General features: G+C 37.0%; 1 protein-coding gene across 1 annotated transcript; it reads right to left on the reverse strand.

Annotated features, from left to right (window-relative positions):
- Window positions 1-19,613: 19,613 nt before the first annotated feature.
- On the reverse strand, window positions 19,614-27,196 carry LOC119793709 (heparan sulfate glucosamine 3-O-sulfotransferase 2-like). The gene is made up of 2 exons (XM_038300939.1): window positions 26,351-27,196; window positions 19,614-20,606 (listed from the first exon to the last, which is right to left on the reverse strand). The coding sequence occupies exons 1-2, from the start codon at window positions 26,842-26,844 to the stop codon at window positions 19,988-19,990; spliced, it is 1,113 nt and encodes a 370-aa protein (XP_038156867.1). The 5' UTR covers window positions 26,845-27,196; the 3' UTR covers window positions 19,614-19,987.
- Window positions 27,197-27,609: the final 413 nt, after the last annotated feature.

Raw genomic sequence — 27,609 nt, forward strand, 5'->3', positions numbered from 1 at the left:
AGTCTGATACTGCTCCATAGAGCTGTGATTATGGGGCGTGTTTCGAACGAACCAGGAAAAAAAAGCCTCTGCACTCAATTGGATAGACCTACAACCAATAAGAGCAACGGAGTGCGTGACGTATGTTAAGCGACGCATAGTTGTTGTCAACAAAAATCAAAGCGTGCAGTTGCACGCCTATAATAAGAAGATGAGCCTTGATCGCGTTTCTTTGTTCCTCTTTTAAAATTAATTTGCTGTCGATATCTTCTAGAACAGACCTAATAGCAGAATCTACTCACCCCAACTCTCCGGCGGCAGCCATTGTTGTTGTCACCCAAGCGCGCTTTGGTCACGTGGTTGATTACGTTACTGTTGATCATCTGTCCATCATCGTATAAAGCCCGCCCTGACAATTTGATTGGCCCGCCAGATATTGTGCTAGCATACTCGCGCTACTTTTGAGCAATGCCAGACCGAACTTCCCGACCTCAAACCTTGTGGGCGGGACTAAGTTCGGAATGGCACCCAGGCTACCATTTCACAGCTACACCAACTAATTTGTAATTACAGTTAATGTGAAAAGTGCTTTATATTAGATGGTTATATGAAAAGTTATGGGTGGCCTATGTATGTTAAGGAACGTCTGGAGTTTGTCATGTATATTGCTTTATATCAAACAACAATGGTCAATGCAACAAGTATTACGTGTTCAGCTAACCCTTTAATGAACCAGGGAGTTTGGTGTAAAAAGGAATAGCATAGCTCACCAGTAAGCTGCTATCCACACTAAGGAGATGTCCAAAGTCACATTTAAACAAGTCCATGTCTGAAAATGTCTCATCAATATGTCTTCATTTTAACTGGGATAAAACTTTTGAGATAAATCGAATGGCTGTTACCTCAACCTATATTTACTTCTTGTCCTGTCACCCAGTTTGTACAGAAAGATCTTTAAAATATTTAGAAAACTTGGTGCTCATAATAACAGCAGAACTCCACTTCAAAAAGAAAAAAAAAGTTTTCCATATAAATTGTTTAAAATAGCATTAATGGACCGTGGTGTCTTGACAATCGTTTTAAAATGCAATTAAACAAGGGGAAAAGCTGTTGAAGACCAAGTTATCTTTGACAGATAAAGTGATTCAGTCGAATTGAGGATTCATAGTGTCACACCGGAGGATAAGGGATTATATTAGGTGACTAAACAGGGAGACGTAAAGCTGCTTTAAAATGAATTGTGGGACTCGGACTGTATTATCTTTGGTGCCTGGAGGCTACAAAGTACTCCTGCTATGCTGTAATATCTAATACATGCAGTAGACATTATACACTGATTTGAGATGCACGTCTCAACTTTGAATTAGCCTTTTTGGGTGCTAGACATTTGGTTTTGATCAATCCTGCAGCATGCAGCATGGTGCCGTCTACCATGGGATGTTTTGTACTATCATTACGTACCTGAAGGTGCTTCATACCTGCTTGACAACTGCCAGTAAGAAGTCAGAGACATTTTGATCAGGTCAGGGGTCCCAGCCTGACACACCAGGGCAAAGGAGATATTGTAAAATAATGTTTCTGGAACATGATATAGAATTAATAAAATAATCTTATGTAAGAGATGAGCATTTTTGTGCCTTATTATCTTACTTATGACATGGTTCAAGTAGGGAGGCTGTCATGGAGCAAAGCATTTTTTAAACCTGAAATAATAACAATGTCTAAAAGTGTTGCGGTAATGTATTTTTTATTGAAATTCATGGGAATAATTATATCCTTTAATAGATTTTTCCCTTTATACCAATAAAATCGGTTCTTTCTTGGGGGTCTAAGTGGTGACAATGATTTATTAATGCAATACAACTGTACAACATAAAAACTGTTGATGAAATCCTTTTTTTTTTATTTTTTTTATGGTAACTGTAGTTGATTTATTGAGCTTCACATCTACACTTCTCATGACATTCACGGGGCGTGCTTGGTGTTTGACTGAGGCTCCCAAACAAAACAAATAAAGATAGACTTGATCTCTCTTTACTTCTCACAAATGCCCTTTAGTTTGAACTTGCTGGATGATTATTTAATGTCATGCCAGATCTAATGCTGTCACAGAAGCATGTGATATGTTATTAAACTGCAGCACCATCATTTATTTAGAGCTGATTCAATTGTGGCGTTATTAGTTTGGCCCAAGGCTGAGCACGTTAAGACTTTATGTTGCCTCTTTGTCTTTGTATTCTGGTAATTTGTGTTGCCGTCAACTGTTTCCAGGGTAGCATTTTCACCCTCTCGCTGTCTCACCTCTTCTACAGTCAGAAAAGTGATGAGAATTTAAAAATTGCCCTTGGTGTGAAATGGCTGTAATATGCTTTTCCTCGCATGCAGCAGGAGGGTACTTTGCTCAAACACAAGATGGCAAGCTGCTGAGATTTAAAAAGAAAAATGCGTGACTACTCAAATAACGTACATGTTTGGATTTAATTAGAAAATCCTCGGGCTGCAAACCTGGCAGAGCAGTGCTCTGAAAGGGAGCCAGTCTCCTCTATAGTTGAAATCAATAATTATTTGCCAATTGTATCAGTTCCAAGAAAGCATCATTAGAAAAACCTCTGAGGTGAATTCAGCAGCTCCTTTAAATATTTAACCCACAAAGCCTGACATTAGTCTTCTTGACTCCTGAATAAACCATCCAACTTGCTGAATGAGTTTACATATTCTGCTCTAGCCGGATTAATGTACGCGAAGCGCTGTAGAAAAACAATCTAATTGTATTGATTGGTCCAATTTGGTTCTCTCTTGGGGCCAAATTCAATCCTTGTGGCTGAGATAACTTCCCAGCTGGGAATAGAAGAAAGTGAGCAAGACCTTCCTTTTCGTCTCGGTTTTTCTCTACCCACTGCATGAATAGATTAGAACGTTTTCTACAAACCTAAATGTGGCATCTAGAGAGTCGTCATGCAAATAGTAGTAAATCTGTAACAACTGAAACTAAATAATAATTAATGTGCAGACTATTAATTCATAAAGTGTTTTTGCGATGTTGTTGAACCTGTATAAAAAAAACAGCAATGCTGCAAGTCAAGACCACAATGCTTTAAAAAAATGTATTTACCTTCCTTTTGTTCTTGTTTTTGCTTTTTGTCAGACTTGTGTCTATTTCCTTTACCCTGCACAGGTCACTACACCCTCTCAAAGAAAAAAATAAACATGTATGCAGACATAGGTTTACCTTATAGTCAGTCCAGAGTACCTTGAAAAGCACACAAACTCCATGCATTAGGATTCAAACTCAGTATATTCTTCCAGCAAGCCTCCTTCTTATAATTTCACATTAGCTTTACTCACTTTGAACAACAGATTCCATTGATTGATTAATTGATAGATTGATTGATTAACTTTATTGATCTCACACTGGAGAAACTCGTTACATCAGCTCAAATAGTCAAAGGAGAAGAATGTGCCAAAGGAAGAAAAAGGTGCAATGGATATATACAGTATATACAGTGCATCTACATATGACAGCTTATTTATTTATTTTTACAGTAGGATCATTACACTGGGTTATTTACATAGGTATTTATATAGATGGATAGTTATATGTATATAAATAGTTGACTGGTTGTCAAATGTAGAGAAACACATTATTGCACAGGGTATCACATAATAATTGCACATTATACATTGCACAAGTTATTGCGGCGGTAGTGTTGCATTTAAGTGTCAAAATATGGAACAAAAGGAATAAATCTATAATAGGGCAAAACATTTCCTCTACACTACAATGTGGGACTTTTTTTGGTACTAAAATCAGCAGACGTCTTTACTTTTTATATTTTACCAAATAAAAGTGAAACACTTTATTTTAAATGTAAATGGAGAACTCATGTAAAATACATAAAACAATATTATGTAAAAGTGTCAGACTTCTAGATAAAGGCAAAAACATTTTAGAATTACAATTATTTAATTAATTGTTCGATATCTGTCTATATGTATGGGGAAAAGAATAAAAAACCAACACTGAACCCCTGTGAACTTCTTTGCGTACTACTTTAAATGGTGGGAAAATGTGGATTAATTTGTATGAGTTAAAAATTGACAACTTTAAATCAATATAAAACACAAAAAGAGAACAATATGTACTTCTAAGCTAATAATAAGAAAATTTTGGTTGCAACTTATACTGAAAAATTTCAATCGTTCTTCTTCCAGTCCACCATTTCACTTGTGTACAGTATAGAATGTAAAAGTATATCCAACCAACTAAACTAACTTTGAATGACTATTTTTTCTAAGCATTCGTAAGATGACTATCCATCCATTCTGTCACGCTTATTTCAAGCGGGGTAGCTAGGGGTGCTGGTGCCAGCTGTCAACGTGCGAGAGGCGGGGTCCACCCTGGACAGGCTGCCAGTCCATTGCAGGGCAAAACAGGAGAAACAAGCAGTCATGTTTTTGGACTGTGGGAGGAAGCTGGAGTACCCGGAGAGAACCGCATGCTCAGGAAGAACATGCAAACTCCATGCAGAAAGACCCCAGGCCAGGAGTCGAACCCAGAACCTTCTTGCTGCAAGGCAGCACCAAATCTTTCTTTTTTTAAATAACTTCGTTGATTGAATCAAACAAGATAAATGTTTCATTTGCTGCATGTATTCAAATGCATTCTTGTTGTAAGACTGCTAAGTGAAAAAACAAATAAAAAAATTCACTTGTTAGAGGATCAAGTCCAACAAGTATTTCTCTTCTCCTGAGCACACTGATGGGGTACTCTGGTTCCTTTTTTTCATCAAAGATGAAAAATCAAGTAAGCCCCCAGTGCAGTCAAGTGGAGAGCTGCTTTTTAAATCCCTGCAATATACATGATGAGCCATGTAGGACATCAGTGGCTGAGTTACATAACTCCAAGTGGTACCTTGGAAACAACCAGATTACGCAGAGCGGCTGGGTTGCTGTTCGTTAACCAGAAGCACAGATCACTTGAGGTATTTAAAATGATTTTTGAGTCAGTGTTGTTAATAATTATAATCTCAGTAGTAATTCCTTGCATCTCACAGCTTTTATGTTTTTTTTTATTAATTCACAGATATGGAGTCAGATTTGTCATGTTAAAATGAAAAAGGAGATTCTCACTAAGCCATGTGAGATGTCTGAGACCCAGCTGCCATGTTTCTTTTTTCCACCTCTCCTGCATAATGCAAATGGACGCCTTGCTGGAACAACGGGTACCTTGCCATGCTGAAGACTTATCAGGAATGCTGGGAGAGTAAGGTGTAAAGTGTCAAAGTCGGACATAGAGCCCGTCTGTCTGCCGTACTTCCTCCGACACCCATCCTACACCATAGGCTGTGTGAGGAGTGATTGACTGGGTGAATGATTATGCGTCTTCCAGCCAGGTGGTTGGCAAGCAGAGAGGCGCACAACACCAGATTGCTGCATCAGCCAAAGTGTGAGGCCACAGTTTCTGGCGAACTGCGAGTCTGGACGAACATCACAGGAATAATAAAGAGATGCAGCAACGTCAATCATCCTCCAAAATGTGTCTGTTTGGTTGCTGGTCTTTTTTTTTTTCCCTCCTTCCCTGTTCTGTTGGCAGCAGGCTCTCCTTCTTGCAAATCGTATCATTAGAGGCTTTTGCCTTTTGAGTTTGAGCAGTGCTGAGATGGAAGACAGATGAAGCTGCACGAGGGTAAAAAACCCGAGGTTCTTCGGTTCTTGTGGGACCGGAGGGGGGGAGTCTTTGATGTTTGAAGTTTCATGGAGGCAAATAACACACTTTGATATTTTTCACAAGCCATATTTGCTCAGAAAAAAATAAAAGCAAGTCTATGTGCAAACAGAGAGTGTACATACACAAATATACTCCATCGAAGAGGAGACCAGAATTACCAGCTGAAATATTTGCTGATGTTTTGGCTGCAGTTATTTGTAAGCAGATAAATTAATGTTTGGATGAACATAAAAGGTAATGTATTCATAAAAGCTGTGATGAGTGCATCTGTCTCCAGCAGCTGACATCCAATCTGAGACAAGCTGCCCTGGGAGATTGGACCCTCCTACAAAGTGAATCTGTGCATTACTACATGATGGAATGCAATCTAAAGATTTGTGAAGGAAAGAACAGCACAGGTACTTCTGCAACAATAATAAAAGCTAAACTATAAATATTAAAGGTAAAATATGAGTATAACACCACTTATTTAGGGTTTTATGATTAAAAATGATCAAAGGTCAAATTTGATTGCTGTAAGACCAAAAATATGCATAATTTGCATGATCATGACCAGGAATATAATCAGATTTTTCAAGTGAAGCATGCATTAATTATTTAGAGAAAACAATTAATTGCTGTTAATAAATACTAAAAACTATCGTCTTTTGTTCTGATCTTAAACATCAGAGATTTTGGGTAGGAAAATTCTTGTCCATGTATTGTTAACTTAAGATATTTTGAAGGTTTTAAAAAAGATTTCAAAATGCACCATTAGTAACAACCTGTTATTTAATATGGTGAAGGTAGCATCATTTTTAGATGCTAGTTTAATTTAGGCCACATACATAAAAAATTAATAAATCAATATGATGCAGATGTTTCAAAAAGGAAAATGTAATGAAATCTATGAATGAGTATAGTATGAATAAAGCAATAAAGTTATTATGGCTGGGCAACCTAGCCATAATAACAACTCCAAAACTCCATCATGTCTACTGTTTTCAGGAACCTGGTCACTAGACTACGACTTCGATTTGGCTTATTATATGTTTATTTTTTTATTTTTTTACTTTTTGTTTGCTACGAAAAAAGAGATTTGTCTATATTTACTACAGCAAGACCATGTGACCAGAGGTACCATATTGTGCATGGGTGCCATCAGTGTACAAAGAAAAGTGATGAAGCCTTATCTCTGAAACAATGGAGCTATGTCGACAACTCCAGTCAAAAAACAGGAAAATAAACAGGAAAAGTCAAAGACAAAGATTAAATACATGAGATGAGACACGAGTGGCACTAGGAACTTCAGAAAGACTTGAAGTTGAAGGATTTGATTCCAATCGGACATTTTAAACGATTGCTCAAAGGTTTGGAAACAAGATCTATGGTTTGTAACTGTTTTATGAATTTCTAATTATAGATGGATGTAATTGTAAACTAATGTAATTTGTAATGTAATCTTTTGCCGCTGTCTTGGCCAGGACTCCCTTGAAAAAGAGATTGTTAGTCTCAATCGGACTTTTCCTGGTTAAATAAAGGAATAAAAGGAACACCTTATGAAAGTTGTCGCTCAAGTGGGACATAAAGCTGCAGAAGCATTCTGATATCGCTGCAAATATCAGCAAACACTATTCTTTGGCTCTTAGTTATAGTGAAGAGGAATTTAAAGGGTACACAAAGCATATTTTTCAATTTTCAATTTTGTAAAAAAACAGATGAGGGCAGATAGAGAGAATGTACAACAATGATTGCGATTGCAAAGAATATTTTCAGGCTTAAAACAGACATAGTAAACACTATCAGGTTGAATAGTTGGCTTTTTGTTGAATTTAAGATGAATATATCTTTTTAATATTTTTCTTACAGTCGCAGCACCTGACTGGACCCTTTTAAGAACTCTTTTTCAGTTGGAGTGACTTGTTGCCTATTTGCACCTTGCACTGATGAGATAAGCTCCGGTGAGAATATGTTGAAACTACATGCAAAACATCCTGTAAAATGTATTGTTACTGGCTTATTTTTGTGCTAAATATATATTTTTTTACAAATATAAATCTGAAAAGTGTGGCTTGCATTCATACACTCCCTTGAACCTCAATACCTTTAAATGAAATACAGTGCAAAAGGTTGCCTACATACTTTAGCGAATTAATAGAAGGCCCCTCATCACCCCATTTTACTGCACTATTAGGGACAATGGTGGTGAAGGAGTCATCCGGTCACAGGTGGGTCTATTCTGTTCTTTGGCAAGTCACCTTACCTGTCTTTCGATATATAGCAGCCTTACTTCTGTAGAAAAAGTAGTGTAAAAGCTTTGGGGTCCTTGGATTTGATATAGTACAATACAAAACAGGTCATTAAAATGTATTACCAAACGTGGACTCCACTCTGGCACACCATTCCCACAGAGTAACATGTTGATGCAACATGGTGTGCATATGCTTTTTCCTCAACAGCTAGGGAGTTAGAGCTTAGAGGATAACTAGAGTTAAATGCAGGGCAATTGCAAAGAAAAAACACCAAAAGTCAGTGCAAGACTTTAGAACGAGTGAGTCGGGTTGACAACAGTGAATCTTCAGACAGAGTACAGCAAGATGTGGCTTATTAATGTGTCAGGATGGTCCAGCAAAATTCCACAACGTAAATATATCTTAAAGATAAGCCTTGAAAATGCTCTTTGCAGTAATGGTACAGACATAGCTCCAAACGGTGGTTCTAGGAGGTATTGACTCACAAGCAATAAAGACAAATGGACCATCTCATACTTTTATTGGTTGAAAAATCCCTGCAACTTCCCTGCTGCTTCACAATTTTAGACTACAATTTATCGCTCCAACCTATAAAATCTTAAGATAGCGATCGAAGGCTGCTGCCAAAAACACCCTGTCTCATCAAACGTTTGGTGTACAGCATGTCGACTCAGGTGCGATTTGAAGTCCGAAGGCTTCTGCTACATCCTCTAAAGTGTTTGTTACTGAGCTTCGTCCTGAGGCAGCTTCAGGATGAGGCTTGTTATGCGTTCTCAGTGAGACACGAAGCACACTCTCTAATTAGAGTACATCTCCTGGTGAGATAGACGCTGATGTTTGAGTAGTCTTCCAGTTTAATCAGCTCTCCATCTCACCTTAGCAGCTTTAAAAAAGACTCTCAGTTTTCAGACAAACAGACAGAACTACAAAGCTGGCATTGATCAACAGTTTCCTGGTCTTAGAAAGGTGCTGAATTTCACAAGCATGAAACATGTATGTGTCTAATAGAATTTGGCTTGTTCACTTTTTAGCCTTCTACTTTATTCTGTTAAAAACACGTCCACAGGTGGTGCTGACAACACTCTGCCTCTCGTGACTATTGGGTTGGCAATCATTACTGCTCTTAGCTGCTGTGTAAAGAAGTGATGTAACCAAATCTACATGATGGCCTGGTTAGCCTGATGTGGTTAAGACCACAAAGAAGGTGCTGCATCCCTTTTTTTGCTGCTAATGTGACTGCATGTCAGTTTAAACCGTGTGCAGGATTATACTCACAATTTGTACCGACACGTTTTTTTTTTTTTTTTTTACAAAGGATTAAAAGAGGATGCATTTTGCTGAATTTATTTTGTATTTTTCAGTACAGAATAAATTCAAAAATTGACTCATGTTTATATTAGGAGAAAAAGTCAACATTTGACAAAGAGAAGTCAAACTTCTGTTTATGTGATTATATTTAAACAACTGAAAATAAAGCAAAGAAAATATATTGAAGAAAAAAAGAGTAAGTTAAAATTTTTAGAATGAATTTTTCTTACATGCTTTAAAAGTATTTTTTATTTTATTTGCTAAAAGAACAACAATTTCAATTTAGAACATCAAACACAGCATGGCTGTCTTAGGTCTTTGTGTGAGTATTATTTTGACTTCAATGGGTGATGTATTTTTTCATATATACATATATATAAATATATATATATATATATATATATATATATATATATATATATATATATATATATATATATATATATATATATATATATATATATATACAGGACTGTCTCAGAAAATCAGAATATAAAGTTCTTTATTTTCTATAATGCAATTAAAAATCATGAAATTTCTTACATTCTGGATTCATTACAAATCAACTGAAATATCGCAAGCCTTTTATTGTTTTAATATAGCTGATTATGGCGTACAGCTGAAAAAAACTCAAAAATCCTATCTCAAAATATTAGAATATTTCCTCAGACCAAGTAAAAAAAAAAAAAATTATAACAGCAAAACAAAATCAAACATTTGAAAATGTCCATTAATGCACTCAGTACTTGGTTGGGAATCCTTTTGCACAGATTACTGCATCAATGTGACGTGGCATGGAGGCAATCAGCCTGTGGCATTGCTGAGGTGTTATGGATGCCCAGGATGCTTCAATAGCGGCCTTTAGCTCATTTGCATTGTTGGGTCTGGTGTCTTTCAGCTTCTTCTTCACAATACCCCACAAATTCTCTATGGGGTTCAGGTCAGGGGAATTGGCAGGCCAATCAAGGACAGGAATGCCATGGTCAGTACACCAGTTACTGGTGGTTTTGGCCCTGTGGGCAGGTGCCAGATCTTGCTGGAAAATGAAATCATCATCTCCATAGAGCTTTTCAGCAGATGGAAGCATGTAGTGCTCTAAAATCTCTTGGTACACAGCTTTATTTACTCTGGACTTGATGAAACACAGTGGACCAACACCAGCAGCTGACATGGCTCCCCAAACCATCGTTGACTGTGGGAACTTCACACTGGATTTCAAGCAACTTGGATTTTGCGCCTCTCCAGCCTTTCTCCAGACTCTGGCGCCTTGACTACCAAATGACATACAAAACTTGCTTTCATCTGAAAAGAGGACTTTGGACCACTCTGTCCAGTGCTTCTTTTCCATAGCCCAAGTCAGACGCTTCTTTCGTTGTCTTGCGTTCAGAAGTGGCTTGACCATGGGAATACGGCTATTGTAGCCCATTTCCCGGACACGTCTGTGAACAGTGGCTTTTGATACCTGGACTCCAGCTTCAGTCCACTGTCTTTGAAGCTCCCCCAAATTCTGGAAGCGGCTCTTCTTCACAATGCTGTTAAGGCTGCGGCCACCTCTCTTGGTTGTGCAGCGTTTCCTGCCACATTTCCCCCTTCCAACACACTTTTTGTGAATGTGCTTTGAAACTGCACTCTGTGAACAGCCTGCTCTTTGAGAAATTTCTTTTTGTGTCTTACCCTCCTGATGGAGGGTGTCAATGATGGTCTTCTGGACAGCAGTCAGATCAGCAGTCTTCCCCATACTTGTGATTTAGTTTACTGAACCAAGCTGAGTGTTTTTCAAGGCTCAGGAAACCCTTGCAGGTGTTTCGAGTTAATTAGACGATTCAAGTGATTAGTTGAATAGCCTACTAGTATACTTTTTCGCGATATTCTAATATTTTGAGATAGGATATTTGGGTTTCTTAAGCTGTACGCCATAATCAGCGATATTAAAACAATAAAAGGCTTGCGATATTTCAGTTAATTTGTAATGAATCCAGAATGTATGACATTTCATGATTTTTAATTGCATTACAGAAAATAAAGAACTTTATCACAATATTCTATTTTCTGAGACAGTCTTGTATATATATATATATATATATATATATATATATATATATATATATATATATATATATATATATATATAATAGGTTAAAATATTTGGCTGCCATGGTTTCTGAATATTTTCTGAAAGAAAAAATAACAACATTAACAAAACCCAACCATCATCTCAACAGACTAACAACATTTTGGTTAGTGGCATATTATTAATAAAATATAAATAATATAAATGTTCTGCTATTTCTTGTTAAAAAAAGAGTAAATCCTCTTTTAGTGTCTAACTCCTATGGTGGATTTCAAAGTTATTTCTCTCATCACATGCCCATGCTATTGAAGAGTTTTCTCTCCAGTCCACTGCTCTAACACTGGTCTGCAAATAGTTGTAGAGCATGCATCATTACATGCTGGTGACTGTGCCATAGTTGTCAGCACTTCATTTTAATTTGGCTCCTACGCCACTGGTGATTTCGACCACTGGGACATCCTGTCGGTTGCAGAAGCTAAACTATTCTGAAACATTAGGACTGAATGAGGTGCAGTGCCGAATCTGTGTCTCTGCAGTGTCAGCTGCTGTCTCATTCAGATAGTGGCAAACTTCTTGCAATCCCAAGAGAACATCACAAGCAGACGCAGATAGAGAGAGAGGTTAGCCAAGAGGATGTGTGCAATCTTAAAATTTTCCTTTTACTTAAATAGAGCAGTATGTAATTTATGTTTTCCTGCGTTCATAAACACTTGCATTGCTAACAAGTTCATGTAGAGATGCTCTGAAGTAGAAGTGAATCCTTGTTTGGAAAAAAAATAGTCTTCGCCTCCATCTTGTCTCTGTGCTCATTAAAAATCTAAGAGTGTGAATGTTTGAGGCTACATTAAGCAGCCGGGATTATACTGAGATGAACTGCATTATCTAATAAAACACCACCATCATATTTAAACCGTTAAGCCATGACTACATTTAGTTTTCAGTGACTGCTTTGAAAGGAGGAAGGGTGAGCATGTTCTTGGTGGGGGAAATCATTCTGTTTCTCAAATGAAACCAAATACAAATTAACTTGATAATTATTAAATAATCAACTAACATTATGAACCCCTCATTAGCTTAAATCCATATAGGTCGTATCCTAGTACTCAGTTAATGCGAAGGAATTCTCAAGCCCTGGGGGGATTCATATTTGAGAGAGGAAGCTGAGTGTGTGTGGTGGTGGAGGTGGTGGTGGAGGTGGGGGGGTGTAAGAGAGAAAACTAAAAAGAAAAAGAGATTTGACCTGCAAGCAATCTCTAGAGAGCCGTCCACTTGCAGAGCATAATCAGAGCCCAGCTAGTGCTTGTTCTAAGGGATTGCTTTTCTCCAGCTCTATGGTCTAATTAGGGCCCTCGTGTACCGTACAGAGGGGGTTACAGCTCATCGCTGTGACTGGGTACAAGCTCACCTGTACAGGGTCCTCTAGCCAGAGAAATGAGCCGCCGCCGAGAAATGATGACAAGGAGGCCATCGGAGGTGGTGGTTGCCACGATATGCACTCCCTCCACCTGCAGGTACGAAGGGTTTAATGAATGTTGGGAACTAGAGAGACGCTGCAGGGATATGGAGAAGATAATGCAGACACCTTAGTTAAGGGAGGGTCACAGAGAGGGAAGCATCTTTCATGACTTTTTTTCTTTTTCTTTCAACAATGCTCTGACTGTGAGCTATTGCAGAAAAGTGGAAGAATGAGAATAACATAGTCTAAACATAGCACAGATAAGAACAGGTTTCCTGAGCTCAACTTTCTGGATTTCATGTCAAACCCTGATTTTCAAAGCATTTGCTTGGGTAGGGAGATGAAAACAGTCTTCAAATTAGAGGACCTGACTTCTGAGGAGAGAAGAGAACAGAGAGAAAGCTGGTGTTAATGAGTGTTACTAGTCAATAAAACATATTTCTAGAGATCAAAAAATGTCTTGGTTTTAAGGATTCCAAAGGATTGGATTGAGTTAAATGGATTCCTTATCATCTTAACATAGATCACTATCTTGTTGATCTTGATTTTGAGAAACAGAGATAAGTTCCTTGCAGGGTCGGGCAAAGAGATAAGCGACAGTTTATGGCCCCAGGGGAACTAGGGGGTCCCCAAGAACAATTGATTGTTTTTTGCATGTATCACTGTGACTATATAAATATTGTAACAAAACATTTTTCACAATAAAATTGTGCTTTTTTTACATAAAAATATCTTTGAGCATGTGGAAATTGTTTCTCTTACATACAAAAAACGATTGTTTTTAGGGCCAGATTAACACACAGATGAAAAAGGGCCATTCTAAACTTCTGTGACACAAACTGAGACAAGCTGGATATTTTATTGTCTTACTTTATTATTTTTTTTATCTATAAAAGATATATTATTCCATTACTGTTATATAAACTGTATACTAGTTTATTTCATTACTTTTAGCTACTAGATTATGCCTACAAAAATTAAATCAAATTTTACTTAGGCGTGGGTCGGCCCTAGCTCCTGTCAAAAACTGAAGCTAACAGCTATACACTGAAACATGAGAAAAGTCTATTTCTGCCATTTTAGAAATATTTAAAGGTATGGTGGAGGATGTTTGCCAAATTTTTGAAAAAAAAAAAAAAAAAATGCACAAGCACAACCCTGTACCTGCTCCAGAGAGGGAACGCCTATTAAACACTTACAAGAGCATGCACAAGCCCATTTCTCCTCGAGTAGACTTGATGGTATGGATCTTATCTCACCCATATTTTATATTAAAATTTTCCCTGCAAATAAGACTATACTGGTACATTAAAAAAAATCATGACATGCTTGTATGTGTGTGTTTGTTCAAGTGGAAATTTGGACATGTTTGCAGGGTAAATAAGGATATATATATATATATATATATATATATATATATATATATATATATATATATATATACATATACATAGAAATACTAATGATGCAAATTAAAAAATAAATAAACTTATCTTCCCTGGAAAGCTACAATATACAGGTAGATAATTTTTATTAGCAGTGATGTAAAATGGATTTCTCCAAACAGCATGCCAAACTTTACCTGTCGAGTAGAAACTTCACAACCAAGGCATCAGTGGGAAGCCCGACATGTTCTTTCAGTGTACGCATCGCATGGAAGAATCTCCCAAAAACACCCTGGTTTTGTTCCTCTCTTCTGATGCCTTTCTCTTCTTCTCATACACCTCATAGACACTTTTTTCTGTCACAACCCTTGGCTGTTTTCAAAGAACCACGGTGAGAAATGCGAGCTTCAATCACTGGCGGAAACCGCATAAAAGTGCGCATGCACAAAGATCACCAGAATGATTGACAATTAGGTCAGTTATTCTCCAATGCTTCTCCAGGTCTCAATTGGATCTACTTCTCCAGTGTGGTGGTTACTGCTCCAACTCCTGCAATGACCACTTGCACTACCTTCTCTTCACCTTCCAGGCTCTAGTTCTTCTCTGAGCCCTTGTTATTTCTCTAGGTTTTCATGTTTTTGTGTTTTTTTTCACCATAATGAAGGATGGCCACACAATCACTACGACTGTGTTCAGCCACTCTGTCTGTTTGTACTGAAATCCCATAGGATGTTAGCTAGTTCATTTTCCACCACTCTGGGAGGTGGCTCCTGTATTGACCTCAGGGGCTCCAGTTTCTATTCTGCACAGATATTTCTGCACATTATACCAGCCAGTTGTTGGTCCAATGAAGATCATTTGCACAACAAAATTCATATCTCTGTTTTACTGGGATATCTTGTGGGTTCACTATTGCTGTGGGCAAAACATAAAAACATAACAAAAAAATACTTTTAGACATCTCTAGTCTGTTTTTACACACTTTTCACAAGGTAATTTCCCTCTTTTACAGCCTCCATAACAATTACATCTATTAGGCCAATTAAACAACCTCATCTAGTTACTTTTGGAATTGCCAATGGTTACTTTCAATTTGGTAACAGTTAAAAAACTGTAAAATAGCAAAAATTCTCTTGAAACTATTACAGTTTAAGATTTCTTTAGGAGATATAGCAAATTCCTGTAAGTCAGGACCGTTTTTATAAAGTTAAAGTTTTAGGAGATAAAAAGTCATGACAAAAAGAGTAAGCTGTTTTCAAGGAGATGACAGAAAAAGTGGACAAACGCCAAGGAGCCTCTAGAATAAATTGATCCACTTCAGAAAATACAATGAATGGGAGTTTAAAACATCTCTGTGTTTCAAAGTTTTCTTCTATTCCACTATTTCAAACCTAGTTTACATGTGCAAAGATACAAAAATTAAAGGTAAATACTTTATCTTGACATGTCAGCGATTGCCATGATCCTGCTCTTTATGGACTTTTTGAGTTTTCATATGCATTTTTATTTGTGTCATTATAGTTTTTTTATTGACTCACTTGTGCCGATTTCCTTTCCCTTGGCTCCCTTCTAGTTTCTTCTATCCACACCTGCTCCATATCAGCTCATTAGCCCATTTGTTGTTCTGTTCCCCATATATACACCACCTCTGCAGTTCCTCATTGCTGCTTTCTTATTGCTTTGTGTCTTCATTGCTTGCTCCGCGTGTGCTTTTTTCCCCTGGCATCTTCTGTTTTTTTGGTTTCTTAATTTGTTCCTGGATTTTTGCCTCTGTTGCCTGTGGAACCTCAATTAAATCAGTTAAACTTATCTTTGCATCCTCATCTTTGCATTTGGCTCCTCTAAAACCGCTGCTCAATCTAATGATGTGCAAAAATTTCAAAATTCAAACCTATGTTACTTTTCGAATAAAAAAAGTAAAATTTAAGAATTAATCACATATATATTTCTGTTAAAAATGGTTTCAGTTTGTCTGATGAGTTCCTGCATCAAAATCCACAAGTAAAATGATTTCACGTGTGGATTTTATTCTGATCCCTAATCTTAAACAAATCCTTTGACCTGTCTTTCTAGGAGCCTTGGATGCCTTTTAAAAAAACAACAAATAAGCCATTTTTGTTGTTTCTACATTCTGAAGAAAAACAATTAGAAAAGTATTCATTTTGACCCCAATTTAATCCTTACCTGTTTGTGAGGGAAATTGATAGGTAATGGGAAGACACACCATGAACAGCTCAATAGTCTATCAAGGAGAAAAACAGTAAAAAGATACTCAACCTAAGTGCAGTTAAGAATGGCCGCTAATCTAATTCGAAGCCCCTGCAGGGAGCACATGTTGGGATTTGAACCGAGGACATTCTTGCTGCAGGACATCAGCATTAACATCCTATCGGACTGCGCAGTCCATCAAAGAGACATGGAAAATGTAAGAACTCCCTGCAGTTATCTAATTTGTTACTGCTACTGTTTATTTATTGCATTTTTTTTTTTAATTTTCTATCTATAAGTAGACTTCATTATTAGAAAGTTATTCTGACAGGAATATTGGCACATCACCTCCAACCTCCATTTTTTTCACATTAAGATAAAGATCAATTCATTTGTAAATATCCACCAAGTGAAAACATGACAGCATATTAAACATCAATATTACAGCATTAGCCTAAATTGTTGCAGAAATAGTTTAGAGATTGGGAATGAAGGTAGGAACCCATTCAGATTTTGGTCCCTTTAAGACTAACCTTTAGCTTCAGCTTCCAAATCTAATAGTTAATAGTTATCAACTGCAGATAAATAATGATTCTTTCATTTGAAAAAAAAAAAAATGTTTAGCTATTATACCTTTAAACCTCTATATCAGGATTTTTTTTGGAAAATATTAAGATTTGAGGTCAGAGGAAATACTTACGTCCCTAATATTCCATTTTTTCCAGAGAAATAAAGTGGAAAATACACTAAACAAAGTAGAAAGCTCGCAATAACTCACTGGGTGTATTGAATATGTATAATAATATTTCGTGACATATGCAACATCAGTGCATACCGACAGAAAACAATTCTTCAATAAGGTAACTCCCTTGCTCATACATCAACAAATATTTTTCTGCGGCAAGCACACAAAGGTGGACTTAAGTATTCACAGAACATAAGCAAATATAAACTTTTCCCTGCTATAATGTGACACACGGTCCCAGAATCTATTTGATAACCTCCAACTACTCAGTGTTCCAGGCTTGGTCTTTGAGAAGTGATTGAAATTCTCTCCACCTACACCCACTCATGCACTTATCATCAGCCTCTAAGCTCAAAACAAACCTTACAGAACACAATAAACCTCAAAAGAATTGTGATGCAAGCAGACATATGGAAATCCAGGATAGGTAAAGATCCTAACGTTTTCAGAGGTTTCTCAGCAATGTGACTTTCTCTGTGTTGCTGTAACAAAGTGAACAAAGTCAACCCTTAAATACTGCAGCCTTAAAAAAAGTAATAATTTGTGCTTCTCTTTTATTAAATTAAACTTAGGGACAGACATTGCAGTGATTTGATACCTTCATGACAAATACATGAGCATACTTTGAAAAGAAAACAGATTTGATCTTATGTGTCATTTCAGCAAGTCATGCGGGGATGGAACACTTAATTGTGGCACAAATCCTTTTGCGGTGTTCATTCCTGATGGCCTTGCGGTTTGGATGTCCCACCACAGTACAGCAGCTTAATGCTTCTCTCCCTAAAGAGTTTGCTGACATTTTTCAAGGTCTTGCTTTCAAACCCTGTCTTTATTAGTTCCTCTTAAAGCCCGGGAAGCTGACTTAAGGAGGAACTAATCCTATTCCCTGGAATCTCTTCTTTTTGTAAGAAAGTCAGCAATCTAGTCAGCAGGAATCTACAGTCACTTCAACTGAAATAAGGGATTCCAGAGCTGAAAGGCTTATATCTAACAACAAACAAGATGCTGATAACAGACTGCTGCATCTACAAGGTCCATGTTTATAAAAGTCCCTTCAAATAAAAGAACTGCAATGGCTTGAAAACTGTCTATTGATAAACATTTCAATACATTCGACTCAGCCATATGTGAAGTGAATTAGTGGAAAACACAGGTACAGCTGGTATAAAAGGTCTACACACCTTTGCTGAAATGCCAAGTTTTGGTTATGTAATGGATTGTTTAGTGTAATTCTTCATATTTATTGTGACTTTTAACCTGTACAATGCAATCTAAGAAAGCTGCATATCTTTTCAGAGAGTAAAGTAATTATAGTGGTGGCATAACCTTTTAAGGATATTATGAAAAACATCCCAAACTGTCAGATTATGAGGGTATCTATCTACAGCCCTCTTAAAGGAATAGTACACCCAAAACATGATTAGCCTTCATTTTCTACTCACCCCCATGCTGAACAACACTCTGGAGTACTTTTTTGATATCTCAAATGCATCTGGAGATCTGGGAGGCTTCTTGCTGTCTGCTGACATTCAAATAATGGAGGTGCCCAGCGCCCGAGGCAGAAAGGTCCATAAAAGTCCACAAAAAACGTGTCAATATTCCTCCATACTGCTCGTCCAATGTATTCCAAGTGTCCTGAGTGGGTAGCGTCCATAATTTACTCGAAACAAAGTCATTTATAATGTTTTTAGAGCATAAACAGTAGTGTATAGGATTTCCTGAAAGCGCGCGCCTGCACGTTCCTGACGCTACGGAAACCGCGGCAGACCAAACCGGATGAAAGTGCGCATTCAGCTCGGCAAAGAACTCATGCTCTTCCTCAACACTGAAGTCCTCAGACATTTTTCTTTCGTTGTTTCTTTCTTTGCACAGGTAAACAGCACATTTCTTCTTCTACGCTTGCATTATCGGCAGAGCAGACGCTGAATGCGCACTTTCATCTGGTTTGGTCTGCCGCGGTTTCCGTAGACTCGTGAACGCGCTTTTAGGAAATCCTATACACTACTGTAAATTATGGACGCTACCCACTGAGGACACTTGGAATACATTGGATGAGCAGTATGGAGGAATATTGACACGTTTTTTGTGGACTTTTATGGACCTTTCTGCCTCGGGCACCGTAGACCTCCATTATTTGAATGTCAGCAGACAGCAAGAAGCCTCCCAGATCTCCAGATGCATTTGAGATATCAAAAAAGTACTCCAGAGTGTTGTTCAGCATGGGGGTGAGTAGAAAATGAAGGCTAATCATGTTTTGGGTGTACTATTCCTTTAAGATTGTCAGGGTTTCAGATCTGGGCTCCAGTTGGGCCATTCTATCCTTCATATATCCTTTATTTCAGTAGATATCTAAAGGCTATTTATCAAAGGTTACTTTTATTTGGTGCTGATTATGATTCCTTCCATCATGATTAACACCATAGTGTCAGCTGAAGAGAAACATCCCCAAAGCATGATGCTACCACTACCATGCTTCACTATTAATATGGTGTTTTTTTTTAGTTTTTAGGACGTTGTTTTTATACCAAACACATAGTTTCCACTAATGGCCAGAAAGTTCTGCTGTTCTTTAAATGTTACTTTTGACCTTTTGGTATCTTACCTGACAAAGTTTCTTCTCATCTTTTACCAGTTTTGTTGCTTCATATTTTCTCCAATATATAGTGAAGTAACATCTCCAATTATATGATGGTGAGTTTTTTTTTGTATTTTATTTTATTCCTGAAAAGATTGTAATTAGTTTTTGAACTGACTTGCATTGGTTATATGTCTTAGAACATTGTTATTTACATGAAAACATGTGACATTTTAGCATTGCTGTGCAGACAGTTTTTATCTACTGTAACTTTTCCATGTAAAAAAACAAAGTAAAACATCTACTCCCATTTAAAGTCATGGCCCACCATTTCATAAAACTTAACATTATAAGGCCTGTAAAAGTCTCGAAGTTGCTCAATAGCTTCCCTGTTGATCTGCACGTGAGTTCTGCCCTTAGACTTTCCCAGGCAGCGAGGTGAAGCGCTACTCTCTGGCTTTTTAAGGCAAGGGAAGCCCTTTGTGCGGTTGAAATAGAAATGTTTGTCGGTGACAATGCGCTTCAGTCCGAGGAAGTCTTGCACCCTGGCCAGCTCCCCAGCCGGGTCCGTGATAAGACGCTCTCCACTGACAAAGTGAATCTGAGCCAGAGGGAAGTAACGCAGCCAGTTCTCCAGGTGTAGAGCATACAGTCCGATTCGGATGGCATTCCAGGACATGTCAACAATGCCCATGCTCTGGTTTTTGAAGGCCAGATCCTGGAAGCTTGGCAGGTCTGGGGTTTTGGATAAAGTCTGAGTGTAATCTGATATTGCTCGAGTGACAGGGTCACGGACCACCACTATGAGCTTAGTTTCCTTGGACATGGCAGAGATCCGGCGCGGAGCCTCTTTGGTCACAAAGTAGCTTGGTGTCTTCTCCATCGTCACTTGGCTTTCAAGGGTCCTTGGCATTAAACTTCTGAAATAAAAGAGAAAGTAAAGAACATTGCAAAATTTCAAGTCACATATGCATTTTTTTCTAACAAACAGAGCAGTAACAATGACTGGCCTTTTCATTGCTAAATAACACTCCTGTTCAAATCTGCAAAAATCTCCACCAAGAATAAAATGTTTAAACAAGTAAATAGTATAAATTATACATCTGGTGCAAGAACACAGAGAGCGAAAAGCAAAAGCTAGTCAAACTTAACACCAGTTTGAGCATAAACCCAGTTACTTAATGTAAATGAAGCATACTCAAAGTGGGTTGTTGTCGCTTGAGATTTGTGTCGTAGACAGCTTTCCTGTGCATCAGCCCAGAACTGCTCAAGAGCAATAAATCACCATGAATACAGTCTGAACATTTATATAAAAGAGGTTACTTCTGGGTTCCAAAACTAGGCCACGTTGGTACATTAAAGAAGGTGTCAGGAACGTCCACTCAATCTGTTCTATTAGTTTGGATTGCTGCTTATAATAACTAAAATTAAACATTTTAATGGGACAATTTCTAGATTAATACTTTTATTTTTGCACATAACAATTTTATTTTCAGATACGAATCACATAACTGAATATGGTGAATTTCAACCAAGCTGGGCCTATTTAAGTTTCACACAGCCCACCCAAGCCTTATAAATCTGATGAGCTAAATCAAGAAATCACTGAAATAGACCTTGCCTGGCAACTTGAACTACCCTAAAGATCTCACATGATGTCAAAATGAAAAGAAAAAAAAAAAATACTGAGTGACAAAATCATTTACATGTATCAGCCTGTAAAGAGTTAAAAATAAATTTTTAAAGATCTGAGAATAAGAAAACCTAAAAGAGGGAGGACGATTCACAGAAATAACAAGGAAAACCAGGATTACTGCAAGAATCCAACACAGGCTCATCCATAAGGTAACAAAAGCACCTAGACTATAAATCAAACCAGGCAGGTTTTGGCTCAATTAGGCATTGATGATGCGACAGTTAGAAAGAGAGAAGGAAAACATATAATGGCAGTGCTATTCCTTCGATTAGATAGGGGGACAGCCAATTATTTGTTTTTGTTTTTTACAAAAAAGATTTTTTTCAAGTCAGTTATTTTTGCTCAATATGAATTTGAATGACATAAAGTGTGTATTTGTGACATAAAACATTCAAATTGAGGAATTTGCTGTCATTTGCTTACATTACTTATATTTTTCTAAAGAGGAACTCCGTATTCGGCTCTCAGTTGAGAAAAGAGTTACATTGAAAAGCTGCAAAAATGTTTTGCTTGATTCTTTTATAATGTCTGATTATATGAATAAAACGTTTAACTGTCAAACAAATATCCTTTATTGCACAAGACACACTGATTTTGGTCTAGTAACAATACAAAAAACCATATCAAATAATTTAATGGAAAAGCAAAGTTCTATGACTATCATCAGACTATGTTTTTAGATTTATATTGGTGAATTTCAATTTAATAAGATCATCAATCCTCACTTAATAACGTTTAATCAAATTTCAATTAAAGCCAAGGAAATGTTTGGTTACCTTTTTAAAACTTTTAGGCATACATTATGTTTTCTGTTAAGAATCTTTTCAAACTAATGTGAATTTTTTCACCAGTTTCAATGTGAAAAGGACCTGATCTTGGCAGTCGGGATTCTGGACTGTTCATTCCTCTTGTTTTTTGCTGAGATCCTCTTGGAACCGAAGCATTTGAGGGACAGAATGTGCTTAAACAGCCATGACTGCAGAGTGCAATGCAACAAATGACTTAATGCAATGGGTAATTGGTATCAATAAAGAGTTCCCTGCATCCCAGAAGACCTCTTCAAGTCATTTTAATACCATAGCTGTCCTGGTTGATCTTTAAGGCCATTATTCCAGAGTGAAGGATGCATAATTACCCATGGTGCAAATGTCATAAAAGAGACACGTCAAAAATCAGTTTTAAAACCCCTAACACATGCATGTTTTAGATACTGCCTTCTTTTTAATACATACAAATGAGATACACTAGTTATTAGCTCATGCAGAACATCATTCCATTTGAATACACTATGTTATTGCAGGTTGACATCTAAAACCTGAAGGACACAAGACTGCAGTTGAAGATCCTTGTCACACGTGGTGAGAGTAAAACTGTGATAAAATCTTCAAAAAAAATCACATTAACACAATGAAGAGCAACAAAACTAAGAGTATACTATACTATACTATACTATACTATACTATACTATACTATACTATACTATACTATACTATACTATACTATACTATACTATACTATACTATACTATACTATACTATACTATACTATACTATATGCCTTATGTAAACTGTTTGGAAATTTATTCAGAAACAACCTTAGATTTTATGGAAAACTGAGCAGCTGGAAAAAAAATTGTAGATAATTAAGGGCATACAGAGAGATTTTTACAAAAGGTTCAGAAAATACAATTCTGTTTACCTTCTTAAAATGTGCTTTTATTTGTTCTCCAAAGGAGGACCTGGCCAGGCTGCTTTTGCACCACGGCATTTAGCACTGCTAAGACTTGGCCAGGCAAGCCACCATCTGATGCTTGGCAATTTCACTGCAGGGATCTTTGTTCTTTTGTTTAGATATTGCTTAAAACAAAACATGCACACAGCACCCTCAGTTACAGATTTAGAATGAGAAGAATCCCAACAATAAATTGGACTTCATTAATGAAACAGCTGCTTTATTTAGGAAACATTCTTCTTCTGACCTTTTAACTGTTTTGACAGCTGACACTCAAACTACAGTAATGGCCTTTGGGATCACATCTGTCTGAGATAAAAGGGCTTCAGCTGCCAACCATCCTGAAGAGAGCCAATTAGTGGAGATACTTTCAGCCCATAATTATTGTATACACATATCCCGTAAGACTACTAGGTAGCAAATCCTTAAAGATATATTTATTCAAAATTAGATGAGAATGTTTCGTTGCTTGACTCCATTTATATCACTGTTTTTAACAAACAAAATATGTTTCAGTTTGTAATGATAATAACTGAATACCTAAAGGTATGTTTCATGTTTTGACTAAGAAACAGCCTAATAATAGGGTCTTACCAAGATAAAAATAAAAAGATATATCACTAACATCCTATTTTTTCATCTTTCCTGTTTATAACTTTTTAAAAAGACACTGCACAGCTGGGATATGATGACCAATTACAAATAAAGTGGGTCTGTGTTCTGCCAGTATAAGCAGGGTTCAGTCCCTTGCAGGTAATGGCAATGGCAATAAAACTCCTATAAAAAGGCGCTGACTCAGTGACTTAAGAGAATGTCCCTTACTAAATATTTTCACCCACTTCCCAATGTTAATGACACATAGAGGCCTAAAGGAGAAAAGAAAGAACAAAGTATGGGATCAGAAAGTTAGTTAGGACTATTCTAGGATCTCAATTTAATTCAGTTTGAGTCATTTGTTTTATACAGCACCAATTCATAAAAATCCATCTCAAAGCACCTTTACAGAGACAATTAAATCAAATTACAGACATTTAAGGTTTTCTATCTAAATAAACACATTTGATTGCATTGAGTTATTGAATTTGCAGGATCTGCTTCTCCTTGAGGAGTGCGTAGCAACAGTAAACATCCACTTTCTTTGTGTTGTTGACTCTGCTTTCACTGAACATGCATGCAGCAACAGTGGAGAGGAAAACACCTTTGTAACAGTAAGATATCTCCAGCAGAACCATGCTCAGTGTGAGCAGGCTTCTTTCTAGGACGACTGGGGGTTCAGCCGAATCTCTCAGTAGCCAGATTGATATGTGTAGAACTGAATTGAGTTCTATGTTATCAATCTGGGATGGCTGCTGTTCAGTCTGTCAGTGTAAAGGAGGGACATTTAATACAAAACTTTGAGCTTATTGGGTAATGTGCCAGCTAGTAGCTGCCTTCCATAATACGCTTTCAGCCAATCGTGGCATCGCAATTGGATTTGTCTGCTGCTTCTTGAGTGTTTTCATATCTAGCAGAGTTAGCTGATAAATCATACTTTTTCCAAAGCCTGTCGGGAGAAAAGCACAGAAATCTATTCTTTCCTCCTTTTTTAAATGAGAAATTGTCGCTATTTTAGCTAAAATCGAGTCAGCTGGGGTATGGACAGGTGAGTCTTCCAGTATAGCCATGTTTGCTTCGACATCACCCTTCTGACTGTCGTCATTCCTAAAGGTCCCGCCCCAAAAAACACTGCTGGCATGACATTGGTCCCACCCGCTGGTGAGTAAATGTACTTATTACTGGGAGTCTTCAAGATGGATTTGTTGTGAGAAAACTAAGATCCAGCGACAATCCAGCTTGTGCAATGTTAGGTTCAGCCTACTCACAAATTAAAAACTAAATAAACATGGCTACCTTAAACATTTAAAGTGACGTGCATTAGGTCTTTGGTCAATCTCATAAATTAGTTAAACACAAACATTTTACCAATATATTTACTGCAAAAACAATAAAATAAATAAAAAAAAGCATAGGTGAAGTTGGAGAAGACTATTAGGTATATATAAAATCTAAGCTTTGTTGTGAAGTCTAATAAGTAGATACCTTCTGGATATAGATAATTGACATATTAACTAAGGGATATGCATTTGTAGAAAGTCCGTATAAAACCTATGAATACAAAAAAGGACCTACTTTTGTTTGAAATAGATGGGTTTCTTTTTTATGCTGCTAGTTTAACTGTAAGAGAATCAGCTGCTGGTGCAAAATATGGTTTATGGCAGAACGCTGATTTAGTATTGGAGTAAAGGGGTCCTGAAATTCTGACATCATGACATCTGCATTATTGGTTAAACTTGAAAACTTCATGGCATATATGCTACCAAATATTTTTTTTCGTATAATTATGTTTAATTATAGTCATTGTCCTGAAATAAAATTTTTCCCTATACATTAATCGGAAGAGAAATAGATAAATAAATAAATAAAACTCACGCAATTTTCAGCAAATATGCAGCAATATATCTTCCAAAGAGCCTGTAAAACATTGCTTTGGGTTTAGGTTTTATAATAAAAATATCTAAATTGGAATAGAGCTTAGAAAACAAGAAAACGTGTCTGTCAGTAAAATCTGATTGGTTAACTGGGCTATATAAATATATATACATATACATATATATATACATATATATATATATATACATATATATATATATATATATATATATATATATATATATATATATATATATATATATATATATATATATATATATATATATATATATATATATATATATAAATATAAAATCTTTTTGCTGCTGTATCCTGCAAAAAATGTCGTTAACTAAGTGTATTTACCATTAATTTGTATAGGTAATTAAGATAATTTGCCAATGGAATTAGTGTTTTTACTCTTAATATAAGATAATTAGATAATATGTACTTGAAATAAGACAAGGCAATTGTGTTATTTCTTATTTTAAATGTTAATTTTCTTGTTTCATTGGCAAAGTGTCTCACTTACCTCCTCAATTCAAGAGAAAAAGGACTTATTGCAAGAAAATATGACTTCTTTAGATTTCAATTTGCAGTGTAAACATCAGAATTTCTCCATTGTGGGACAATAAAGGGATTTTCTATTCTGTTCTTTAAGACGTGGCTCTAAAGTGATAATTCTTAAGTGTCTAACTCATTTTCCTCTCACTTTGGCGTCTGTTTACGCTTAATGATAAATTGTGGTTTCGTTAAATGTGTCCTTACCTGTACCACTCCAGACCTCTGTCATAATTTCTATCAAAGAAATGAGTTTCGGTCCCAGCTGCTCGGACGTCCGGATGAATTCTAATAAACTCCAGAACCGCCCTTGTTCCTCCCTTTTTAACCCCAACTATGATGGCGTTTGGTAACTTTTTATTACCGAACTTTAGGTGACTCATCGGGGGACTGGGGGTATTGTCCCTGACGGCTGCAGAGCGTCTTTGCTCGCCTTGCGGCTGCGATGCCTCATCAGCGGCGCTGCGCTTTCTTGCGTCCAGCGGAGAGAGACAGGTGAGTGGTTTCTGAAGGCGCAGTTTCGCTCCAGCAGTTCGCAGACAGCTGGGTGTTGGATCATCTGACTTTTGCATGACAGCACCTCCAGGAAAAAGCGCACAATAACACAAAAACGAAAGAAAAAGAGATACGATGCAAAATGATGTTCCTCTGAGCCGGTGCGAAAAGGGGAAAAGTCGACTGAAGATGAGCACGCATGCCATCTCTCCATTTAGATAAACAGTTCATGGTTTAGGCTGTTAACTGACTAGGCGTCCCATCCTTTCTAACTACTTTACCCTTTTAAACGACACAGCTGGTAATTGATCCCAAAAGAATACAGACCTTCAGATACATTGATAACCCAATATTTCCATCATCTACGGCGCGGGGATCTATATATCCAATGATCCATAAATTCACATTCCCATCCTCTCAGTTCACCGCCAGGGAATTTGTCAGGTCACTTTGTGTTGACTTGGAAGGCGACATCCTCCTTTAAAACTCCTGAAGGTCTCCGTGATCATTACGCACGACAGGGAGACTGCAGGAGCGCACGCTGTAGAAACATGCGGGGACTGGGGGCTCCAAACCATCCGAGTGGCGCAAAAACATTTCAATACTGTGACGTCAGAGCACTGTGGAGTAAAAAAATAAATAAAGTATCTTATCTTGGTTATTTTCGTTGATGTTCAGAGCTGATGCAAAACAATCACCTAAACTTTAGCTCAACAAAGAATAATATTTTAAAATAAAAAATATTTACATCAACATCATAATGAAGAAGCAGGAGACACAATGATAACCATTAATTTCCCCCTTAGCTAAATGTGAAATACCTTCATGTTTATGTCAAACATGATTTAAAGGTACATTTATTTCAATTTATACACACTAATCAAAGTTAGAATATTACATTAGATCGAAAAGAAACAACATAAAACAAGGGTTTGAATGCAAACTCTTGCTTACTGAAAGCATGTCTTTGT

This window comes from Cyprinodon tularosa, unplaced genomic scaffold (assembly GCF_016077235.1).
Source record: "Cyprinodon tularosa strain WSP-4 unplaced genomic scaffold, ASM1607723v1 ctg46, whole genome shotgun sequence".
Classification (NCBI taxonomy): domain Eukaryota; kingdom Metazoa; phylum Chordata; class Actinopteri; order Cyprinodontiformes; family Cyprinodontidae; genus Cyprinodon; species Cyprinodon tularosa.

What these genes read in the sequence shown, in the direction of transcription:
- LOC119793709 (XM_038300939.1), bottom strand. Translation starts at nt 26,844, where the DNA reads ATGGCATGCGTGCTCATCTTCAGTCGACTTTTCCCCTTTTCGCACCGG. An exon ending in AGAGGTCTGGAGTGGTACAG is followed by an intron (nt 20,607 to 26,350) that starts GTAAGGACACAT and finishes CTTTTATTTCAG; the next exon opens with AAGTTTAATGCCAAGGACCC.